We start from the raw sequence: 24,232 nt of genomic DNA on the forward strand, positions 1-24,232 counted from the left end.
GTATGCTGGTGGTTCATTGATGGCTCTTAAATCAGCATTGCAATGGATGTTCATGGCATATCTCGATTTATCTTGACAAGTTCTCATCCAATCATTCCTTTGCATCTTTATTTTTGCGTGTTGTGGACGATATAGTAGCATGTCTAGGGCAATATCTTCCTTTGTTAGTTTCGATTTCAGTTGTTTGATCCATAACTCCAGTTTTGTTATTCAGAGAATCCTTCGAACTTCGTAGTAATTGGATGGCTGGTGTTGCTTCATCAGTCAGCATTTTCCGCAGCTGGTCGAATTGTTTCCAACTTACTATGGAGACCAGGGATTGGGTTGCGATTTCATGCCTTATTCGGGGCATCGGAAAGTTCTTTGGCAGTCGCAGTATTGTTCTCCAAAATATGGCTTCCAATTTTTGCCAATTTATGTTGTCTGCACCTACCATGGTTTCACACCTGTAGCTGATGATGGGGATCACCTTTTGACGATAGTAGGTCATTACTGGTTTCATAGAAAATGTGCCAAATTTTCTTAGGAGCAAACACCCTTGACGGGCCAACAACTGCGTTTTTCCTTCGATATCAGCTACCCATTCCTTCTCGTTCTTAGACTGGTTAATTAGGACTCCTAAGTATTTAAACGTGGAAACTTCCTCCACTATATTGTCATCAATTAAGAATTTACAGTGCTTTTTCTTCCTTGGTTGCTGCTTTGTCAAAGGCATATATTTGGTTTTCTTTGGATTGACTTTTAATCCATTGGAGGACATATAATCTTCCAATCTTCGAAGGCTGACTTTCATACCAGAACTTGTTTTGTCCATCAATATAATGTCATCTGTGTAAATTAGGATCAGTGTCAGGATCGAATTAATTTTCGGGGGATTGAGAGCCGGATCGTTGATGTTGTCCTCAAGATCCCCTGTGAATAGACTGTACAATGTGGCTGCCAAAGGGCAGCCCTGTTTCAGGCCATTCCATGTTTTAATTGCCTCAGATTTTACCCCATTTTTTGACAGTCTAACTGCTACTGATGTATTTGTATATAGCAGCTTGATCGGTTCCATTATATCTGCCAGACACTTCCATGCTGTCAATTTGGACCACAGTTTGTCTATTTATGGAATCAAATGCCATTGTGAGATCAACAAAGATTGCATGGACCACAGTCTTTGACGTTATAGCTTCATGCTTAATGAGATTTAATGTCGGAAGATTTATGTTGGTGCCTACATTTGCTGTGAAGCCTGTCTGCCTTATTGCCAGGCGGTGGGATTCTTTGGCCCAAATCTTTCATTTCTTCAGGAGGAATGACGCAAATAGTTTGCCCAAAGGGTCCAATAGGGCTATAGGCCGATATTTAGATGGTGCCTCACATAAGCCTTGTTTAAAGATGGGGATCAGGATCGCTTTGTTCCATGATTCCAGGATCTGGTGTAATTTGTTAATCAGCCTCAGGATTTGCATCATCATATTTGCCCAAACTACAGGATCTTGTTTTAAGGCTGCATTAGACAGGCTGCGAGGACCAGGGGACCGCGACCCTTTTAAGACTCTGTATTGTCTCAATGATATCAATTCCCCATTCTAGTTTCCAATTTTGTACCTGGTTTGGTTCATCTACATCCTTTAGGTCTTTTTTATATATAGAAGCAAAGTGAGCAATCCATTTCTCTTCTGAGACGTTTGAGACTAGCCGGTGCTGGTATTGAGCATTATTGTTCAGCAGGCACCATAGGTCTCGTAGGTTCCGATTTCTGAACGTTGCCAGCATCAATTCAGCATTGTTTTGTTCCATCGTCATTAAATGGGATTTCTTCCAATGAATATAGGATTGTTTGGCTTTTCCGATTTTTAGTAGGTTTCCAGGATTGACAGTTTTTTTCAATGATCGTATAGTTGCCCTAGTGTCTTCTTTTTGTCTACTAATTCCGGGTTGTACTGATGTTTGTGGGGAGCATGACTTGCACTGGCGCAAGGCTTCTGAAGGGGCACCAGTAGCTATTCATAGTTCAATTTTGTTGCATCAGTTGCATCAGTTCGGTCTGCTTCCTCATACAATTTTTGGAGTGCGTTTGCTTGACTTGTTAATCTTAGTCTTGAGAGTTTTCAATTGACTTCCAGTTGGATTTCTAAGTCTCTTTTCTTTTGTTGGCCTACAATTGTGCCTTGTATTGTCACCATATTGTGGTCACTTTTATGGGATGGAATAACTTCGATTCTTGTTATTGATTGATGTAGCTGCACTGACGTGAAGATATAATCAATAGTGGCCACCGATTTCCCTCGGTTCCACGTCGGTAACAGTGACGCTCCTTTTTCACTGGTCATATTACATAAAATCAAATTTCTGTAAGAAGTTTCTTTCAAACATCTGTGGGCACGTTGGGGTAGTTCATGTAAGCCTTTACCCTGCCCTTTATTGTAAAGTAAATGGATGTTCATATCTCCACAGACAATCACCTCTAAATTTGCATATTTGTCTATTGACATGAACACAGCATCTATGAAAGTCTCATCATTAATTACAGCTGGATTCCAGTAGATGTTCATAATCTCTCTGCCTGGCTGCAGCTTTCCTGATCTTGAGTCCATTCATGCTCTCGTTTTAACTGGTATCCAAAAAGAAAGTACCAAATGTTGCAGGTTTTCGGAGAAATGTAGTTTTCTTTGTAAAGAAATGTGCTATGCCCATGAAAGTAGCAATTTTAAAGCCTAATACTCGAGACCATGTCTTCACATCCAATGTCTGTCCGTTGTTCAAAAGAGGAGGTGCCCTTGTTACAAATCAGTCCAACACGTGTTTATTTGATGTTCTCTTTTTGTGGCATTTGTAAAGCATTTAAATCCCAAAGGTTCATCTTGGCTCTCTGCTTCACCCGCAGCACTGTCGCCTCTCCCAAACGGCTGCTTATAGCAACTCCCTTTACAAGTACAATCCCAACAGCGTCCCCTCAATCTAATATCGTGATTGAAAAACACATTCCTTCATGTGGGTCTTAATGACTATTATATTGTGTTATTTGCAGATGACCCGACTGGAAAGAAACGAAGAGATGGACCAATGTCCAGGTAAGAGTCCACAACTTGATTTTCTTTTTCCAGAAGAGTGAATACTGGTGAGGCATGTGGGAGGATTTATCTGTCAAATCAGGCGGGAAAGCATGCCGCATCAGAGAAATCAGGTTGCACTTTGGCATTTGGAAAATGTAGGTGAAGGGGAACAAAAGTAAAACAAGCATGTATGCCTGATGCCATCCTCTTGCTTGCGATGGGACCGCTTGTCAGAGCTGTTTTGTTGGCTCTCCTCCGAAAAATGTAGATAAACGGTGTAAGGTTTGGTGTACATTTCCAGAAATTGTTTTAGATAACCAAAAGCAACTTTATTTTACTTTTTTTCTTTGTGGATGTTAGAACATTTTTCCGTAATCCAGATATGTTTGTCTAGATGGAAAATGCCATTTGACACATAGGGTCCCCGACGCCAGGACTGACTTTATTTTTTAAACCAGAGTTTCATTAATTTGGTACTGAAAGTGGCTTTAAGTTGGTGTTAGGAAATGGGTTATTTCTAGCTTTGGTTTTCAACTCTGTCTTGTGACAATATATTGTTCTTTAATGGGATTTTGACGCGAGAGAAACTTGGATGTGAACTAAGTCGAAAGGGGGCAGGGTGAGAAACCACAACCATAATGTTAAAGAGTGTGACGGCGGGTGCCAGAGAGAGGAGGGAGGGCACACACTGCTGCAATGTTCTTAAAACTGATGCAACTTCAAGCATAGCGAGCATTGGGAAATCCAACCGTTTTGGCTTTTGTGTAGGCATGGGATAGGCATTTTCTAGGCACTGTTATAATGGTACTATCTGGCCATATGATCCCAACAGTTTGAAAATGATGGGGTATCTTGGCATACGATTGCAGTGCCTCGCAAACTCTGTCAATACCTATCTACAAGCAGAACTGTTGTCTGTATCAATGTTTGTTTTTAAAATAGCTTCAGTGCAGACAACAGATATAAATCATGTGGCTGAAGGTAAATTTGGTTAAGATATTTTTATTACAGCAGCAGCGCGTTTACAGCTGCAATTAAGCCGTTCACTCTCAGCTGACTGCTTAGAAATAACGCTGGTAGGCCAAAGTTTCATTATGTTTGATCGAGGTAGTTCAAAGACATCCCACGAGAATTGGGTTCTTGGGCAAAGAGGGACAGGTAGTGGGTGTCAATGGCCATAGGGACTATCATGGCATGGGCAGTCAGTGGATGGATAAATAACCAAATGATCGCTACAAGCTGTGTGTCCCTCCCCGACTTTTATCTGCCTTTCAACTGTATTCCAATGCAATAGTTTTGGCTTATTGGCAGCGCTCAAGAGTCACCTAATAGTCAAAACTAAAAATCAATCCGGCTAATGTTGATTAGCAATATCCAAGATATTTGCTTAGCATTATTATCCAAGACCTAAAATAAACAATATACAACATGTTTATGTTGTTCTGAAAACCGCCTTCTGCAGGATGTGTGAGAGACCGGAGAGATCATTGGAAAATGAGATTGAAATGTAGCTGCAGGAAAGGGCACAATTTGGGAAATCCCCTCCAAGAAATGCAAACAAATATAGAATGCTGTGTGTTTATTGTGAGGAATTTGGGGGATTCGTCCCTTCTCCTCAAGGGGAGCCAGCCCCTTTAAGGCTAGGGAGGTGAGCTCGCTAAGCAAAACCCTCCCTAGGGGTTTGGCAAAACGGGACCTCGCTGGGAGTGGCTCCCCTCAAGGGGACAAGGACACCATTCCCATGTGGAACTGCTCATAACTAAAGCATTATCTGCATACATGGGAATCTGAGAAACTGATGTTATGTTCAGCTGTGGGACTCAAAAACATTGAAAGTGCCTTTCGATGTTTGGCTCCAGACAATGCTGGTCTATCCGTGGGCTTGACAGCTGAACATACACAACATGCCCTTTTTGGTCAAGGAGCGAGAATAATGGTGCGATCACCCTTGTATGGGAGAGAAGCAATATGCAGAGGCGAGCCTTCGACATGAACACGTCACTGAGGGGCAGAGCCATGTTGCACAGCTGAGCTGGCTGTGGCGCGGAGAGAGATGCTTCCTACCAGCCACAGAGAAAAGCAGAGGCAAGGCCAAAACTGAACAGAGCTGGCCTTATCTGGAGGCTCAACTACATGGAAGACATGGTGTACCCGGCGCCTGACAAACCACACCGAACCCAGAACGTAAGGGAGGAACAAATCCTCCACTCGCAACAAAGGAGCCGAGGAGAAGAGAAATGCTGAGATGAGTGGAACACAAAACTCACTCGTGTTCAGACAGGACTGCCAGAAAGCCACAGAGAACGCCACTGCTATTGAGCAGACGCCACCTCATTGGAGCAAACCCTGCGACATAGAAGGTACCCGGGCTGCTCATAGTGGAGGGCGGGAAGGAGGCGAGCAGAGAGACTGTTAAGATGGCTTTCTAAAATTTGGCCTGGTGGACAGATTTCAGGATATACTGAACAGGGGAACTCTGAGAGGTTAGCCAAATCCAATCAAGGTAAGCATGGAGAGTGGTCCAGGCTTAGTCTCAGGACAAGGTGAGTGGGGTGAGGGGGTCACAATGAGTCCACACAGTGAAATGCACACAGATTCTGGCTAGACTGCTCAGTGCAAAAAATGATTAGACCCAACAACACACTAGAAAAATGAATCTAGCAGGTTATATGATCTCACAACACTCAGTTATAAAACATATAGTTACCTTTGACTTGTAGAAATGCATACAATTCACTTAAACACCCGAAAGAAAGGTAAGTAATTATGCAGTGAGGAATACCAGTTCTCAAGAATGAAGACCCTAACTTTATAAGTTCAATCCCTATGTTGAATGGGGCCTTGTGACCAAAAGTCGCAAAGTTCCTTCTAGGAGAGGGGATAAAGGCAGGAAAAGTTATTGTGGTGGTGAAAAATGTTCCAGAAGACTTCTCAAGGATTTTACAGATAAGCAAGATCTATCGGAACAGCTTTTAAAACAAGAGTTTAAAAAGCGAGGGAATGGAATAAACTGTTTATTATAGGGGAGACAAGGGTGACTGTAACTATTGTGATTTCTCGCCACCCTTGCTCTGATTTACGTGACTTGGTAGGCCGACTGGGACTCACTAGATGTCAGTTTTTCTGCCGTGGGATGCAGTCGAAGATGCCCAGGAGTTGCTGGTGCAAGGAAGATTCCGTTCGGGTCTAGGAGCCGAGTTCAACCTGTGATATATCGCGGGAACCCGTCCCTTCTCCCCAATGGGGAGCCACCACCCGTGAGGCTAGGTCAGTGAACCCGCTCCGCAATACCCTCTAGAGATCAAGGCAAGTGGACCTCATTGGGAGAGCCACCCACTTTGGGGACAAGGCCTCCCGTTCCTGTGAGGAATTCACTAGACTACGTCTCAACAAGAAGTCTTTAAATATACCTTTTATGAAGTCGGTATGAAGAAAAGATCTGTATCTGTTACTGTCTTCTGGAAACACAATCTTTCTTTAAGGGAAAATGCCCATTTAACCAGGACGAAGATGAAGATCTGGAGGGAAGGAGAGCAGCTGCCTGACTGGGTGAGCGAGATGTCCGCTGAATAAGTTCCACAGCATCGTCACACGTGAGGGGGGAGAAGATTGGAATAGAGAGAAGACCTGCGAGTTACAAATTGGCTGGAAGGCAGATCTGGAAGTGAAGCTGGGCGTGCAGCGTCCTGTAACTAGAGAGGAAGGAGAAAGAGTTGCACGCTGCGTTTTGACATTGGGAGAACGAAGGAAGGCAAGTCGGACGTGCTGCACCCTGGAGCATAGAGCAAGATGGAAATTGGTGGCATGACCACGTGTTTGTGGTGGACCGTGCGTCCTCTAAACTCTGATTCCACTCCACAATGGGAGATTCGGAACCTGACTGTATTGAAGATACTGCACGACCATCCTGAATAACGACAAGAAGAGAGAACCAACCCTGAGCGAACAGAAGCCCTGGTGACACAGCAGGTAATTGGGAAAACTGTAGACTCGGGAGAGGGCAATAAATTGTTACGGGACCAATCCTACTCGTCCCAGTCAAGTGCAAGATATTGTACTAGTCAAACCCAGAGGAGTGAACGAGAATCATTGTGGGATCAAGCATGCTCCTCCCAGAGAAGTCCAAAAGACTGTAATATTAAAGCTCAAGAGGGGTGGAGAGAATCATTACAGGACCAATCATACTCGTCCTAGTCCAGGACAGTCTGAGAAAGTAAAACCCACAGGAGAGAACGATGGGATTTTGTTTTGGGACCAATCATACTCGTCCCAGTACAGATGAGATAAGAATATTGAGACCTGAAGAAGTAAAAGAGAATCATTATGGGAATACTCTGTCAAAGTCAACAAACAACCTCTCTATAGAGAGAACTAGGAGGAAAGTAATGAAATAACAAAGAACATTTACCAAAGAGAGAAGAAGGAAAAACATGTAAAGTATTGAACGAGGTTCATGAACTGATGAAGAGTCACCAGAGACTATCTGAAAATCAAGTAAGATAGCTCAGCGGGTTAAATGCTAGTTGGTGTGATCTGTTTGATCTGCAGGTCACAGGTTCGAATCCCGGCAAGGCCAACTCAGCCTTCCATCCGTCCGAGGTTGATAAATTAGTACTATTGGGTAATAATAGTAATCTATGTGAAAGTCCTATGTAAAACGCTTTAGAATAAAGCGCTATATAAAAAAATTAAGTGTTGAATAACGTTTATGGAAAGCGGGGCGTGGCCAGCAGCCATGTGAAGTAGACGTCCTCACTCTGGGCTCCTGCAGATCCGTCCGAGAAATGCCTGTTACTTGGTGTTAAAGCAACCTAAATAATACTAAAAACAGGAGCATAGCTGCAGCATAATCGGGAGAAGCTGCAGACCACAGGTTCAGCTGCGGAGTGCTGCCTGGAGGTAGCAGCACCGACAAGCGTTACTTCAGATGATTGAGGCAAAAGGAAATGGCGGCCCGGAGAACGTAGAGACGAGACTACCGAAGAATACAGCTGAGTCTGCCCTGCCGTGCCAGAAGCAGGGACGGACTGCCAGCGGTTACGGAGGCCCAGATGGGCATCACTAGATGATGGTGATAACATGTATGGAAACCGTGGCGTGAAGGAACTCGCCAGTCGTTGGTGTGCAGGACTGCTGAGCTGTATATACGTGGTAGCCCACGGCGGGTGGTGGAATGTGATCACACCAGCGTTTCATCCATTGTGGCCACGGAAGGACATGTAGCAGAGCTCCCCAAATGAGCGATAACAGACTGCTGGGTGTGTGAAGAGCATACAGCCCCCCCAGCACAACATTGAAAGAGACCGCAACGGTGGGAACCGCCAGAGGGAGAAGGCAGAGTTGGGAAGCCCAGAGACTTGAGGCGCGGGGTGAAGGCTGCACGGAACGCGGTGGAGCAACGAACCAGAGGTAAGGAGTGGAAGGGGGGGGGGCCCTGCACGTATGATACAGCACTCCGCCAATTCACCTGGGCACCCCCCACTACCCACACTCCTAGAACCAACACGGAAGCGAGGAGCTTGCAGCGCACCAATTCACCTGGGCCCCCTCCATCGCCCTCACTCCTAAAACCAACAAAGAAGCGAGGCGCCTGCAGCACTTGCATGTAAAGTGCTGGACAACACGCAGCAGAAGGGAAGTGAAGGTGCCCCAAGGCGGACGTGCCTGCTGCATGCAGGCCCAGGAGAGGAGGGTGCATCAGGTCATAGTAAAGCATTGTAAGACATTGAGGGGCCAGATTAACAAGCCCATCATAATGTTTCTGTTGAAGGGTGTATGCAGCACCACCAGCTGGTAAAACGAAAACCATGATGGTATAGGACACAAATCAGTAACACTCGTCCTGAACTAGCAGAGTCCCCCAAAACACGGTGGGGTGCTGGGCTGACAGGAAGCACGGGCCCACAGCAACGAGGCCTGCCCCCGATTGGAGAAGCAGCGTTGCTGAGCATAGAAGGAGCTTGCTGAGTGTTAGAAGCGAGCCTATTCTTAAGGAGAGGCAGCAAGAGTCACAATGACACAGATCCTGAGCGCACTTCGGGAAATCCTAACAAGGAGATCAGAGACCAGATTGCCAAGACACTGCGAGGCTACAACGATAACGTGCCTGCTTTGAGAGGCGCAGCAGGCAAGAGCAGTGTGGACAAGCCGCTCAGAAAGATCTGGCCACCTGAAAGTCGCATGGACCCCAACACAGCACAGGCATACGGCTGACATCGTGAGGCAAAAACTAGGGATGCCGTCCAAGAACATCAAGAGCAAAAATAAGCAGGGCACATTAGATATCTTTGCCACAAGCCCACCCGGTTAGCAAGAAGCACCCAAAGGGGACAAGAGTCCAGCATAGACAGCTGTCCCGAACGAAATGAGGGACGAAGGGAAATGACAAATCCTAGATGCCATTTCAACCCTGCAAAACGCATTGGTGGCAGTGCAAATTGATGTGCGTCTGTTGACGAGATGTCCGGGCTATTGCTGAACGCACTACGAACCTGGAGGAGCAAGTGAAAGGTAACACAGAGGCAAGCAGCCAGGGACATAGATATCCTGCAACAGAGGGTCAAACTGCTGGAAGACAGAGCTGAGGAGGCGGAAGGGCGAGCACGAAGAAACAATATGCAAATTGTGGGACTAACGGAAGGGTCTGACCCAACCACTTGCTACTGAGAACATGTTGCTTCAAGAGCTAGGAGCTGGCAAACTCACATAGGGGTTCACGATCGAAAGAGCGCACCGCTCACTTTTCAAGCGACTGCCACCGGGAGCCCTGCCAAGACCTGTGATAAGGTGCTCAACTACAAAGACCGAGAGAAAATCCTGGCCTTTTCCAGATCGGGTGGAGAAATACAAAGAGCGTCAGCCAAGATATCAGTCTGTCCGGACAACACATTCCAGGTCCAGAGAAGGAGAGTCCAGTACATAGCAATAAAGGCCAGGCTCAGGAAAGCCTGTTTAAAATGCATGCTATTGTATCCTGCAAAGTTGAAAGTGCTACACAATGGGAAGTCCCTCTTTACGAAACGCCAACGGAAGCCCAAGAGTGGATGGACCATGCGCAAATCCCGGAGGCAGCAGATCAGAACCAGCGCTCCCAAGAATAGAATGACATTTAATGCAGCAAAACAGCAGGTCCTACGCAGAACAGTGCAAGGAGGAGCAGTGGAAGTATTTAAGAGACCTAGGATTAATAATTATAAGTAACAGGGTAGCTGTAAGAGAAGTAATGAAGTAGCAGGAGCTGAAGCATGGTAACAGAATCTCGGGCCCCAGGAGACTAGTCTAAGGACCAGGTTGAATGGAGTGGAAACAGGAAAGTCCACGCATGGAAGTCATAGCGGGATGATAAAGTTAGTTGGTTTGCAGTGGGGGTGGAGGAAGAGGGTGGGGGGGATAGCCCAGCACGCAGGACCAAAAATGGTTAGACTCTTACTTATGCTTGCAATGGGATGGAGGCCACACTGAACTCTCTAATAGCCTATACAAATGGCGGGAACGGTTAAGATAATGTCTTGGAATGTCAGGGGGCTCAGCAACTATGTGAAACATAAAAGGGTGCACACGTATATCGAGCAAAATAAAGTCGGGATAGTATTGTTGCAAGAAACGCACCTGGATATGCAAAAACAGAAAAGATTGAAATGTTATGTTACTTTGCATTTATATAGCGCCTTATGTACCATTGGTATGGTCTTAAGGCGCTGGTAGGTTGAACGCCCTCGGGAACCGAAGTTCAAGTCAGAGAGAATAGAGGTGTGCGCACCGGATATGAGTGCAGCTGGTGGGGCATTCGTGTGATAGCTGCTTAGCAGTAGGTGTGGTGGTTGAGAGATCTAGAGTATGTGTTCGTTCTGGCAGGTTGTTATCCAGACCGATTCTGGCTGCGTTAGACCTTAGGAGAGCGCCTAGGCTGGAGGGTGCGTAACCATCAGTGTTTAGTTAGGGTGATGGGGAGTATGAGGCAAGTGGTGGTATGAGAACAGCTATACTGAATGGTGTCATAGTATCGCTGTGTTGTAGTTGAGTGGTGGTGTAAAGAAGAGAGTAAGCGTGGAGATGTGATATGGTGGTTTACCATAGGTGCTTGAGATCAAGCTCATTCTAATAGTTCCATGTACTCCGACTGTTCCATGCATTACGACCGTTTCAAGCACTCTGATCTGTTCCACGCCCTCCAAACCGTTCCATGTATTCCAAGACGTTCTATTCACTCCGTTTTATGCACTCCAACCATTTTATTATCTACCACCATTTTATGCACTTCATATTGTTCCATGTACTCCAATCATGTTTGTATCATGTCCATTGCATGCCCTCTATCTGTCCCGTACATTCCATTCGTTGCATGAACTTGCTCAGTTCTATGCACACGATTGGTTCTATGTATTCCTTCTGATCAGTGCACTTCGTCGATCTATGCATGTCGTCCATTCATCATCCTGTCTGCTCCTTTCATTCGTTCTACCTACGTTATCCTTTCTTCATGCATCATCCATACATTGTTGACCCATTCACCCTGTTTCATCCGTTCTATCCACATACGTCATCTTCGCCCGTTCCAACCACATCACCCGTCCATCCACCTACTGTATCCGTTCTACCACTTCACCCGTTTCGTCCATACACTTCTTTCGTTTTACCTACTTCACCTGTTCCACTTACTTTACCCGTTGCACCCATATACTTCACCCATTCCACACTAGTTCATCCGTTCCACCCACATCCTTCACCTATTCCATCCACATATTTCACCCGTCCCTTCCAACCACTTCACCCATCCCTTCCAATCACTTTACCCGTTCCGTACCCGCACCATACCCTACATCTGCTCAACACCACAACACCCTAATCTGCTCAGCACCACAACACCCTAATCTGCTCAGCACCACAACACCCTAATCTGCTCAGCACCACAACACCCTAATCTGCTCAGCACCACAACACCCTAATCTGCTCAACACCACAACGCCCTGCATCTGCTCAATACCCCGACGCCCTGCATCCGCTCAACACCCCGACGCCCTGCATCCGCTCAACACCCCCCGACGCCCTGCATCCGCTCAACACCCCCCGACGCCCTGCATCCGCTCAACACCCCCGACGCCCTGCATCCGCTCAACACCCCCCGACGCCCTGCATCCGCTCAACACCCCCCGACGCCCTGCATCCGCTCAACACCCCCCGACGCCCTGCATCCGCTCAACACCCCCCGACGCCCTGCATCCGCTCAACACCCCCCGACGCCCTGCATCCGCTCAACACCCCCCGACGCCCTGCATCCGCTCAACACCCCCCGACGCCCTGCATCCGCTGAACACCCCCCGACGCCCTGCATCCGCTGAACACCCCCCGACGCCCTGCATCCGCTGAACACCCCCCGACGCCCTGCATCCGCTCAACACCCCCCGACGCCCTGCATCCGCTCAACACCCCCCGACGCCCTGCATCCGCTCAACACCCCCCGACGCCCTGCATCCGCTCAACACCCCCCGACGCCCTGCATCCGCTCAACACCCCCCGACGCCCTGCATCCGCTCAACACCCCCCGACGCCCTGCATCCGCTCAACACCCCCCGACGCCCTGCATCCGCTCAACACCCCCCGACGCCCTGCATCCGCTCAACACCCCCCGACGCCCTGCATCCGCTCAACACCCCCCGACGCCCTGCATCCGCTCAACACCCCCCGACGCCCTGCATCCGCTCAACACCCCCCGACGCCCTGCATCCGCTCAACACCCCCCGACGCCCTGCATCCGCTCAACACCCCCCCACGCCCTGCATCCGCTCAACACCCCCCCACGCCCTGCATCCGCTCAACACCCCCCCACGCCCTGCATCCGCTCAACACCCCCCCACGCCCTGCATCCGCTCAACACCCCCCCACGCCCTGCATCCGCTCAACACCCCCCCACGCCCTGCATCCGCTCAACACCCCCCCACGCCCTGCATCCGCTCAACACCCCCCCACGCCCTGCATCCGCTCAACACCCCCCGACGCCCTGCATCCGCTCAACACCCCCCGACGCCCTGCATCCGCTCAACACCCCCCGACGCCCTGCATCCGTTCAACACCCCCCGACGCCCTGCATCCGCTCAACACCCCCCGACGCCCTGCATCCGCTCAACACCCCCCGACGCCCTGCATCCGCTCAACGCCCCCCGACGCCCTGCATCCGCTCAACGCCCCGACGCCCTGCATCCGCTCGCCGCCACGACGCCCTGCATCTGCTCTACGCACTCAGTTCATTCATCCTGCATTATCGGTTCAGCCCATGTCACTTGTCACTCGCACTCGATCCGGTCCGTGCTCTCGGTCTGTCCCATGCACTACACACATCTTATGTACTCAAATCATCTATTCTGTTTGTTCCACTTATACCATGCACTCTTACATTCCATGCCGTCTTTCTGTGTACTCATCCATCTCATGTATTCATCTTTCCATCCTCTTCACATTATTCCTTATGTCCATTTTGTTCCTTTCGTCCATTTGTCATCTCATCGATTTCATTAAATTCAACCGCTTTACTGTTTTCATCCAATTTATTCTTTATGCACTTCACTGCTTTGATCCACTTTACTCATTCTATTGTTTGTCCTTTTTAGTTTACATTAGAGGTTATTAGTTTTCGATTTCTCGCTTGGATCACGGTGTTGTATTGTTATGTTTTGTTGTTGTTGTTTATGATCTAGTAGTTTGGGTTAGTTGAATTGCTGTTATCCAGTTTATTCCTCTCGTCCACATTGATCCACTTGTCCATTACATTTATTTCGTCCATTTCATTAATTTCAGCTACTTTACTGCTGTCGTACAACTTATTCTTTTTATCCACTTTGCAGATTTGATTCTTTCACTCATTCTATTTTGTTTGTCCTTTTTAGCTAACCTTAGAGGTTATTAGTTTTCGATTTTTCGCTCGGATCTTGATGCTGCATTTCTATTTATGATCTAGCATTTGGACAAAAGTCATTGAGATGCTGTTCTCCAGTTTGAGTTAGTTGGGGTCGGTTTTAGGGGAAGAGCCAAGTTTTCAGTAATTTGCGGAACAACATGAGGTCTTCAGTGAGTCGGATGTGGGATGGGAGTGCTTTCCACAACGTGGGGGCCAAGGCTGAGAATGATAATCCGCCTAACCTGACTGAGTTTGTTTTTGGTATGATTATGTGGCCGGCTGAGCTTGATCTTAGAGTATGTGCAGGGTGATAGGGTTTTAGTTTGTCTTGAAGATATTGAGGTCCAGTTTTATGCAGTGAGCGGTGAGAAATGCATAAGGTTTTGAAGGTTCCCCTTGCGGCAACCGGAAGCCAGTGTAGAGTTTTGAGGGCTGGGGAGATGTGGTCTCTAGGGCCAAGCGCTAGAAGCAGTTTGGCTGCTGCGTTTTGTGCTCTTTGCAGTTTAGTCAGTTGGTATGTGTGGACTCCGAGGTAGAGGGGGTTAGCGTAGTCCAGTCTTGATGTAACAATTGATTGGACCGAGGAGAGTCTGTTGGGAAAGGAGAGGCATGCAAAAATGCACCTTTTAAGGTGGTAGTGGCAGGACTTTGAAACGTTGTTGACTTGACGAGAGAGTGTTAGGTCAGAGTTTCGGGTGCATCCAAGGTTTTTTACTGAATTAGAGGGTGTCGGTGAGTTGCAGATGGCCAGGGTAGTGTGTGTGGAAGAAGTTTGGTGTTACCACATACCATGATTTCGGTATTGGAGGGGTTTAGCAAGAGGTGGTTTGTGGTCATCCAGAGATCTATGTCGAGGAGACGGGAAGCGAGGTCAGGTCGGCAGTTGGGTTTTGAGTTCAGGAGTTTTAGAATTAGTTGAGTGTCATCAGCGTAGTTGTAGCACAGGATGTTGTGTGAGCGAATTATTTGTGGGAGGGTGGCCATGTAGAGGTTGAACAGGAGGGCTGATAGGCATGCTCCTTGTGAAACTCCTGTGTCGACTGGTCGTGCTTGGGAGGAATAGGTGGAGAGTAGGGTTATTTGATTCCTATTATCGAGGAAGGATGCTATCCATTTGAGAGCAGTTCCACGGATTCCCAGGGAGTGGAGGCGGTCAAGGAGGATTGAGTGGTTGATTGTGTCGAAGGCGGCGGATAGCTCAAGAAGGATTAATACGGCGCATCCCGCAGAGTCTGCTGTGTTTTTAAGGTCATCCCAGATTGAGGTTAGGGTGGTTTCGGTTCTGTGTCGGGCTCCGAAACCTCATTGAGCGGAGTCTAGGAGATTGTTGGCTTCGACGAAGGCATTTAGTTGGGAGTAGGCGGTTCGGTCGATGAGTTTGGCAAGGAACCTGGTATTTGAGATGGGGCGGTAGTTTTTGGGCTCGATAGGGTCAAGGGAGAAGGTTTTTTTATTAGAGGTTTGACATGAACCGTTTTGAATGCGTCAGGAAAACTTCATGAGGAAATCTATGATGGTTCTTGCGTGTTCTCCTGCGCAGGTAGATGCAAAAATTTCTTTGAGGGTTGTGGCCGGGCAAGGGTCCAGCGGAGAGTCGGATGGTTTGTGGTCAGAGAGAAGTTTGAGAAATTGGTAAGCTGATATTGGATTAAAGGAGTCGAACGTTGGTTGGGTAGTGGTCGCAGGGGATGGTTTGGCCGGTATGGAGGATGGGTTGCCTGGTGGGTGTAAGAGGGCTAGTTTGTTGGTTAGAGTGTTTTTTCTTTTGGGAGCTTTGGTGTAAAAGTGGAGAGTGAGTGAGTCGCACAGCGTTTGAGAGGGGGTCTGGACGGTGGTGCTGCATGATGGTTTGGTGAATTCGGTGATGATTCTGTGAAGTTCTTTGCTGTGTGTTTTACAGTTTAAGATTCGGGCGTTGTAATTGGCTATTTTTGCTTTCCGGATTTCGGCTTTGTACTGATGAAGGTGCCGGTCCAAGGTGGATCTGCTCAGGGGTGTTTTGTCTTTCCGCCATTTCTGTTCTAGGTATTTATATAGTTGTTTACTGGTCTTCAATTCAGGTGTGAACCATCTAGGGAAAAGGCCATGGTGGGCTGATGGTTTGCAAGAGGGTGTGATCCGCATTAGTAAGGTGTTGAGCCATGAGTCAAAGGCGTCCGGGGTTAGTCGATTGAGTAGGTAGGCGGAGGAGGCTGGAGGAGTGCGTCGGCTAGGTCAGGAAGGATAATTAGTTTGATGTTAGGGGATGGGGGGTTTAAATGTATCAGGTTGTGGGAGCTGAAGATGGCATCAAGTGTGTCTCCTTTATAGTGAGTCGGGCCGTTTGTGGGGTTGGAGGTTAATCGCGTCTAGGCCGTCAACCAACAAGTGTGTCATAGGGTTGGTGGGAATGTCGAGCCATATGTTGAAGTCTCCTAGCAGGGTGAGGTTGGGATGGTTTAGTTGGAGGGTGGCAATAGAGTCGCAGAGGTTGTTTGAGAATTGTCTATCATAGCCAGTGGGTCTGTAGATTATTAGGAAGCTGTGAGAGAAAGAAGGGGAAAGAGATAGTTTAACGAGGAGTGATTCGCAGGATGGAATGGAAGGTTGTTTGTCGATGATTGAGGCGTGGAAGTGAGACTTGAAGGCGAATGCTATTCCTCCTCCTCTGGAGGGACGGTTCAGTGGGATGAGGGAGTAGTCTGGGGGGAGGGCTTCATTGGCGATAGGGGCGAAGTCGCCAGAGAACCAAGTTTCGGTGATGAAGACCAGGTCAGGTTTGTCAGAGGCGAGGAGGTCAAAGATGCTGTGTCTGTTTTTTGATACGGATCGGGCATTAAATAGGATGCAATTCACTTTTGTAGATGAGGGTGATGTCGGAGCTGCAGAGATGGGGGCTGAGGGGGGAGAGGGTGAAAACTGGAGAGCGGGAGGGGTGGTCGGTGGGAAGAGTGGGCGAGCAGAAAGGTTGGAGGGTTTCGGGTGGGAGTGGATGGACACGTGTGTTGGGATGATTGGGTTTGGCACCGGGGATTTGGAGGGGGGGTGTGAGGGGTTCGGCGTTTCAGTTGAGGTTGGTGAGAAATCGAGGGAAAGGGGTTTCAGGCAGGGTGAGGCGTGGGGGGAGGGTGTTGATTTGGGGGATGAGGTGGTTGGTCGAGACAGGGGAGGCAATGAGTGCTGAGAGATTGAGGCGGACCAGGTAATTTTTCTCTTTAGTGTCTTTGTTGCAATTGGTGTGTGCGAGAGGGTAGGGGGGGTCAGAGGGAGAGATGGACGAGGATTCTGTTCTTGCTAGGGCTAGGCGTGCAGTTTTTAGGGGAAGGGGAAGGAGTGTGGTCGGGGGTGGATGATGGCGGGGGGGAAAGGGAGGACGAATGATTGTTGGGCTGGGTGTGCATAGGAGGCTAGAGGGGAGTGGGTATGATCATAGTAGGCTGATTGGTGGAGGGGTTCAGAGGAGCAGAGGTCTTAGGGTGGTTGGCTCGCCATCGTTGCCCCTCTGGCTTGGTGTTTGGAAAGGGAATGGGTAGGTGATGTGGTGTAGGGTGGGATTATTTATGGAGGGGGGGACATGAGGGCGGGCTGGCCGGACGGGGGGGGGGCGGTGCACAGGGGTAGTTTCCGGCGGACCTTGGTGGTTTGAGTGTACTCATGGTTAGTAACTGTGATACAGATGGTTGTAAGATTTTGTTCACACCATCCCACTTAGCTATACCACCAGATGTTCATTTTTTACTCTTTCTATGATTGACAGTATCACAGCAGTACCTGCTATTAGGTACAGTTTCAGATTCAAATTTCGCTTTATATTTACACTTTATAAGTTCAACTATCCCACTGGGTGAGATTATTCACAGTTTCTAGGTTCAACTAAACAGGGTGATAATATTCACGTATTCTAAGTTTGAATGTTCTAATTGTGAACTAGGCAGCAGATATGCGTTTTAGGTAGTTTTGAAATGTGACTAGATCATAGAATATGCTATTAGGCAGACTATCTAGTTGCAACTACAGCCCAGCTACGCTACTAGGTAGGCTTTCTTCTAGCAACCTGGGATACCAGTATGCTATTAGGCAGGATTTCGAATATACCCACAACACAGTGCAGTTTCGGAGGACTTTCTAAATGCAGTTATGACACAGATATGCTATAGGGCAGACTTTCTAAATGCAATTAAGACACTGATATGCTATAGGGCAGACTTTCTAAAAGCAATTATGCCACAGATATGCTGTAGGGCAGACTTTTTAAATGTAATTATGACACGGGTAAGCTATAGGGCAGACTTTCTAGATGGAAATGTCAGATGGAGTTATTGGGCATACTTCTAATTTCATCCAGGGCACGTTATTGGGCACATGTTCTAAATTCAACCAGGCACGATGTTGGGCATGCTTTCTAAATTCAACTTTGCACAGAGTGGATATTAGGCACGCTTCTAAATTCAACCAAGGCTCGCTATTAGGCACACTTCTTAATTCAAGTAGGGCCCGCTGTTCGGCAGCCTTCTAAATTCAACTTTGCCCAGAGAGAATATTAGGTACACTTCTAAATTCACTTTGCACAGATTGGATATTAGGCACACTTCTAAATTCAACCGTGGCATGCTAATTAGGCACACTTCTAAATTGAACTTGGCACAGACAGGATATTAGGCAGCTAAATTGGTGGGGCACACTATCGGGCACACTTTCTAAAGTCAACCAGGGCACGCTATGAGGTACACTTCTAAATTCAACTCTGCACTGAGAGGATAATAGGGAACTAAATTCAACTTTGCACAGAGAGGATTTTAGGTACACTTTAAATGCAACCAGGGCACACTTCTAAATTCAACTTTGGACAGAGAGCACGCTATTAGGCACACATCTAAATTCAACTTTGCACAGAGAGGATATTAGGCACCCTTCTAAAGACAACCAGGGCACGCTATTGGGTACACTTCTAAATTGAACTTTGCACAGAGAGGATATTTGGTACACTTCTAAATGCAACAAGGGCACACTATTGGGAACACTTTCTAAAGTCAACCAGGGCACGCTATTAGGTACACTTTTAAATTCGACCAGGGCACGCTATTAGGCACACTTCTAAATTCGACCAGGGCACGCTATTAGGCTCACATCTAAATTCAACTTTGCACAGAGAGGATATTAGGCAGCTAAATTGAGGGGCACACTATCAGGCACACTTTCTAAAGTCAACCCGGGCACGCTATTAGGCACACTTCTAAATTCGACCAGGGCACGTTATTGGGCACACTTTTAAATTCAGCTTTGCACAGAGAGGATATTGGGCACACTTCTAAATTCAACCAAGGCACGCTGTTAGGTACACTTCTAAATTCAACCAAGGCACGCTATTGGGTACACTTCTACATGCAACTTTGCACAGAGAGGATATTAGGCACACTTCTACATGCAACTTTGCACAGAGAGGATATTGGGCACTCTTCTACATGCAACTTTGCACAGAGAGGATATTAGGCAGCTAAATTGGGGGCACGCAATAGGGCACACTTTCTAAAGTCAACCAGGGCACGCTATTAGGCACACTTTTACATTCAACTTTGCACAGAGAGGATATTAGGCAACTATATTCAACTTTGCACCGAGAGGATATTGGGCACACTTCTAAATGCAACCAGGGCACGCTATCGGTCACACTTCTAAATTCTCAACCGTAGGGCTTGTAGGAGTTAATGGTAAGGTTGTCTGGTTTGAAGTAATTGCTTCAGTCCCCACACTTTCTAAGTTCAACTATATCACAGGGTTATATTATTCACAGTTTCTAACTACAACTATACCACAGGGTGGGATCAATCACTGCTTCTACATACAACTATATCACAGTTTCTATTTAGATTTTCAGAATGGAACCTGACCACAAATATGCTATTGGGTGGAATTTCTAAATGCAGTTATACCACTGATTAGGGACACTTTCTAAGTGTAGGGTACACCAGATATGCTATTAGGTGGACTTTCAAAATGAAGACTACACCACAGATGTGCTATCGGTCAGATTTTTTGAGTGCAATTATACTACAGATATGATATAGACAGACTTTCTAAATGTAATTATACCAGGGATATGCTGTCGGGGGCAGTTTCTAACTGTAGACTACACCACCGATGTGCTAATAAGCGGACTTTCTGAATGCAGTTGTTCCACAGATATGCTATTAGGCAGACTTTCTAACAGTAATTATACCACAGATGTGCGATAGACAGACTTTCTAAATGCAGTTATACCACAGAATGCTTATTAGGGACATTTTCTAAAAGTAGACTCCACCGCAGATATGCTAATCGGCAAGCTTTCTGAATGTAATTATACCAGAGAGATGCTATTAGGTGGATTTCCTAAGTGCAAACTAGACGGCAGATAAGCTATCAGGCAGACTTTAGATGCAATTAGACCACAGATATTCTATTAGGCAGACTTTCTAGAATGCAACTAAGCCACAGATATGATTTGGCACACTTTTTAACGGAGCTATACCACAGGTGTTCTATTAGGCGGACATTCTGAATGCAATTATACCACTGATATGCTACTGGGAAGACCCTCTAAATGCAACTACACCACAGATGGAAAGGTTTTATGACCATTTTCGCCTATAGGGTAGAATGGTAGGGTAGTATGGCTTGAAGTAATTGCTTCAGTCCCCGCCCTTGCCACACTTATTGTTGGCTTCTTGCTTCTCCTGCGGATACCTGCAGATACGACCAGGAGTTGTCCTTTGCCTGGGGTCCTTAGCAACAGGGGCTGCACGGGCAGAGGGCTGCCCTGGGAAGGGCAGTAATGGCCAGGGTAACAGTCGGAGGACCAATCCGGGCACGGTGGGTGGGCGGGACGGGAGTTCGAAGGAACCAGGAAGAGGGCTTGGGAAGCAAAGGCCGCGCATGGGAGCTGGGGGCTCAAATTCAATGGGCAAGATGAACGCTGGCAAGTAGGGCCTGGGGCCACAATCCACTCACCTCAGCAGATGCCGACAGAGGATGGGCGTGATGGTGGGCTCCACATACTCGACATACACGAGGGGGGTGCTCATTTGGGTAGCCCCCACAGTCCCATTCAAGGTGCTGACCTCAAAGACAGATAATGAAGGGAGAATGGTATTGTTACACAGGAGTATAGAAAATAAAGAAATGTATATTGTAAATGCATACACCCCGAACCATGATGCCACAGTGTTTTTAAAAAAATGATTTTTATTTTATTCAAACCAAACAACAATACAACAAAACATAATTAAACACATTGAACAACATAAACACTGCAATCCCAGTCCCTCCCCCTTATGAGCCTGTTTGTTCTTCACATTCAGTATCCGCTTCGTGTGTCAGGGTATCGCTGCCCTCAGATTCAACAGGAGCCGACACTGCTCCAAACATTTCAGCTATCAATAATTTCCATGCCATGAGGGAGCCCATTTCTTCACCCCCCCCGCATTACTAGCCTCTTGCCACACCACTGTTTCAGCCTCTGCCCATTTTTGTAGGTCCTTCCACCAGACCTCCACCCGCGGCTTATGACACTCCTTCCATCCCATGGCGATCCTTCGTTTCGCAAGCACATCTGCCAAATCTCTCAGTTTCCCCACATGTTTGAGTTTTCGCGCTCTGGGATACCCTCCCAGCAAGCAGGCTCAGGCCGAGTCTATTTTAAGTGTGACCCCCTTTCCTGCTAGTTTCTGTGCCACTTCACCCCAGTAGCATTCAATTACCGGGCACGCCCAGAACATGTGTATCATGTCGGCATTCTCCTCGTCACACTTAGGGCACGCCTGGCGACCAATATTTCGGAACTTTGATATTCTCAGAGGGGTCATGTGCGCCCTATGCGTTATATATAACTGTATTTGTTTGAACCTGGCATTTCTCAACACCTTCTTATGATATCCCAAAGCACGTTCCCACATCCCATCTTCCATCGGGGCTCCCATCTCTGTTTCCCATTCTAATCTCAAGTGCACCAGGTCCCTTCCAACCTTAGCCATCAACATCTCATACACTCTGGAAACCTCATGCCCACCCTCCGATATATCATACAGTAGCATCCGGTTCCCCCGCCAAAGTAGTTGCAGGCCATCTGCTCCGAATCTCCTGCACTACCATATGATAAGTGACATATTGGCCTCTGTGCAATCCCGCCACTTCCCCCAGTTCCCCAAACTCCATAATAGTCCTGTCTTGCCAAATGTCTCCCAAAGTGACTAGTCCCACTGATTCCCAGTATGTCCTGATAATTACCCTCAGCTGCCTGTCTCCCTTTGCCAGTGCGACCAACGGTATCTGCGGAACACACGGGAAAGGGTCCCCCATCATCCGACAGGCTCGGCGCCACATGTTCCACCCCAAAAACAGCATTCTAGGGCGCTCCCTCATGTCTGCGCTGGCCACCCAGATCATTTCCCGCAAGTAAAAAGGGGTACAGTCCCTCCCGAACAACCTGTTTTCAGGGGTCTCTTCATCGGAGAGCCACTTAGCCACATATTGCAGTTGCGCCGCTACAAAGTAGGCTTCAAAATTAGGCAGTTTAATACCGCCTTTTTCGTAAAAGTTCTGCAGCTTCCATAATGCAACTCTGTTCCGGGTACTGTGCCACAAAAATTCCCTGCACATACTGTGCAGCTTAACAAAAAACTTCTTAGGTATCATGTATGGGATATTGTTGAAGTAATGCAAAAGCCTAGGTAATACCACCATTTTAAGCATAGCACCTCGGCCCATCATCGCTAAGGGCAATCTCTCCCAGAACCTCATGCATTTCCCGATTTTCCCAATGGCTATTTCAGTATTGCGCCTATGTTCTTCCTCCGTCATGTGATACACATCAATTCCAAGGTAGCGGAAAGAGCTCGCTGCCCATGGGATCTGCAACACCGGCAAACCTCTCTACAGGAGTTCCCACATAGCTACCCAGCGGGAATAGAGCAGATTTCTGGGGGTTCACCGCTATACCGGACAGCCTGGCATATCTCCCCATCACCTCCAAAACATACCGCATATTTTCTTCCGGGTATTTCAGATATAGTAACAAGTCATCTGCATACAAGGATATAAGGTGACGCTCCCCTCCACCTCAATACCGATCGGGTCATATTGTTGCCTGAGGTATATTGCTAAGGGCTCCAGGGCCAGTATGTACAGCATCGGGGACCAGGGGCACCCCTTCCTAGTGCCTCTGCCCAGCTGCCATCTTTCAGACACCACTGCACCCGTACGGACCCTGGCCAGCGGTTCACTGTATAACATCTCAGCCCATCTAATATAACCTGGCCCCACTCCATACCCTCCTAGGGCCGCCAACAACCACGGCCACTTAACAGAGTCAAACGCTTTAACTGCGTCCAATGCCACAATCGCCATTTCGCCGTCATCACTGCACCCCCATTCGACCACTCGGTGGAGTCGTCTATGGTTGTGAGTGATGTTCCTGCTCGGGACATAGCCCGTTTGGTCAGGGTGAATTAACTTGCCGATTACTCTCCGCATTCTGTTGGCCAGGACAGCTGTCAGTATCTTGCTGTCCTGGTTCAGCATCGACAAGGGCCTGTAGGAACCGCAACTGTGTCCCGGTTTATTGGGCTTGGGGAGCGGTATTATGATCGCCTCCCTGAGTGACTCCGGCAACCGTCCCACCTCAAACGCTTCATTAAGCATTTCTAGCATGGGTGGGAGCACCTCCTCTCCATACACTTTATAAAATTCACTAGGGAACCCGTCTGCACCTGGAGCCTTGCTGGTGGGTAACTGCCTTACAATCTCTTTCAATTCCTCCAGAGTGATCGGAGCATCCAGCTCCTCCCTCTCCTCGTCACTGACCTTAGGCAGGCCTATATCTTCCAGTACCTCGTCTATCTCCTCCTGGCTGCTCCCCGCATCATCTTCATATAATGCCTTATAGTATTCCGCAAATGCCCTATTTACACCTTCCTGGGTGTCCACCTTCTCGCCCTCTTCATTGGTTACAATTCGAATCGGGGATCTCGGGGTTTCGCTCTTGTACAACCACGCTAGGAGTCGGCCCGTTTTATCTCCTCCCGCATGCTGTCTCTCTATATACTTTTTATAATTTAAGTTACAGAGCCTTTCCCAGTATTCTGCGCACTTCTGTTGTAATTTGAAGACTACCTCTGTATCAGCCCCGCCACCTTCCAACACTCTTTCCAGCTCGATCTCAGCTCTATGTAGATCAGCTAGAACTCCACCCATCAATCCCTTTGACTTCGCAATGGCGATCCCCCACATCACAACCTTAAAAGCCTCCCATAAAGTACCAGCCGACTTTATAGTACCAGTATTC

The 24,232-nt window shown here is 47.7% G+C and overlaps 1 protein-coding gene across 1 annotated transcript in view; it reads left to right on the top strand.

Moving 5' to 3' along the window:
- Positions 1-24,232, top strand: part of LOC138480807 (pre-mRNA 3'-end-processing factor FIP1-like) — an 889,709-nt gene that overhangs the window by 49,944 nt on the left and 815,533 nt on the right. Inside the window, exon 2 of the mRNA XM_069612552.1 lies at positions 3,020-3,062. Coding sequence (XP_069468653.1) covers positions 3,020-3,062 — 43 coding nt within the window. The remainder of the gene's footprint in view (positions 1-3,019; positions 3,063-24,232) is intronic.

This window comes from Ambystoma mexicanum, chromosome 5p (genome assembly GCF_040938575.1).
Source record: "Ambystoma mexicanum isolate Mex_15411 chromosome 5p, UKY_AmexF1_1, whole genome shotgun sequence".
Lineage (NCBI taxonomy): Eukaryota > Metazoa > Chordata > Amphibia > Caudata > Ambystomatidae > Ambystoma > Ambystoma mexicanum.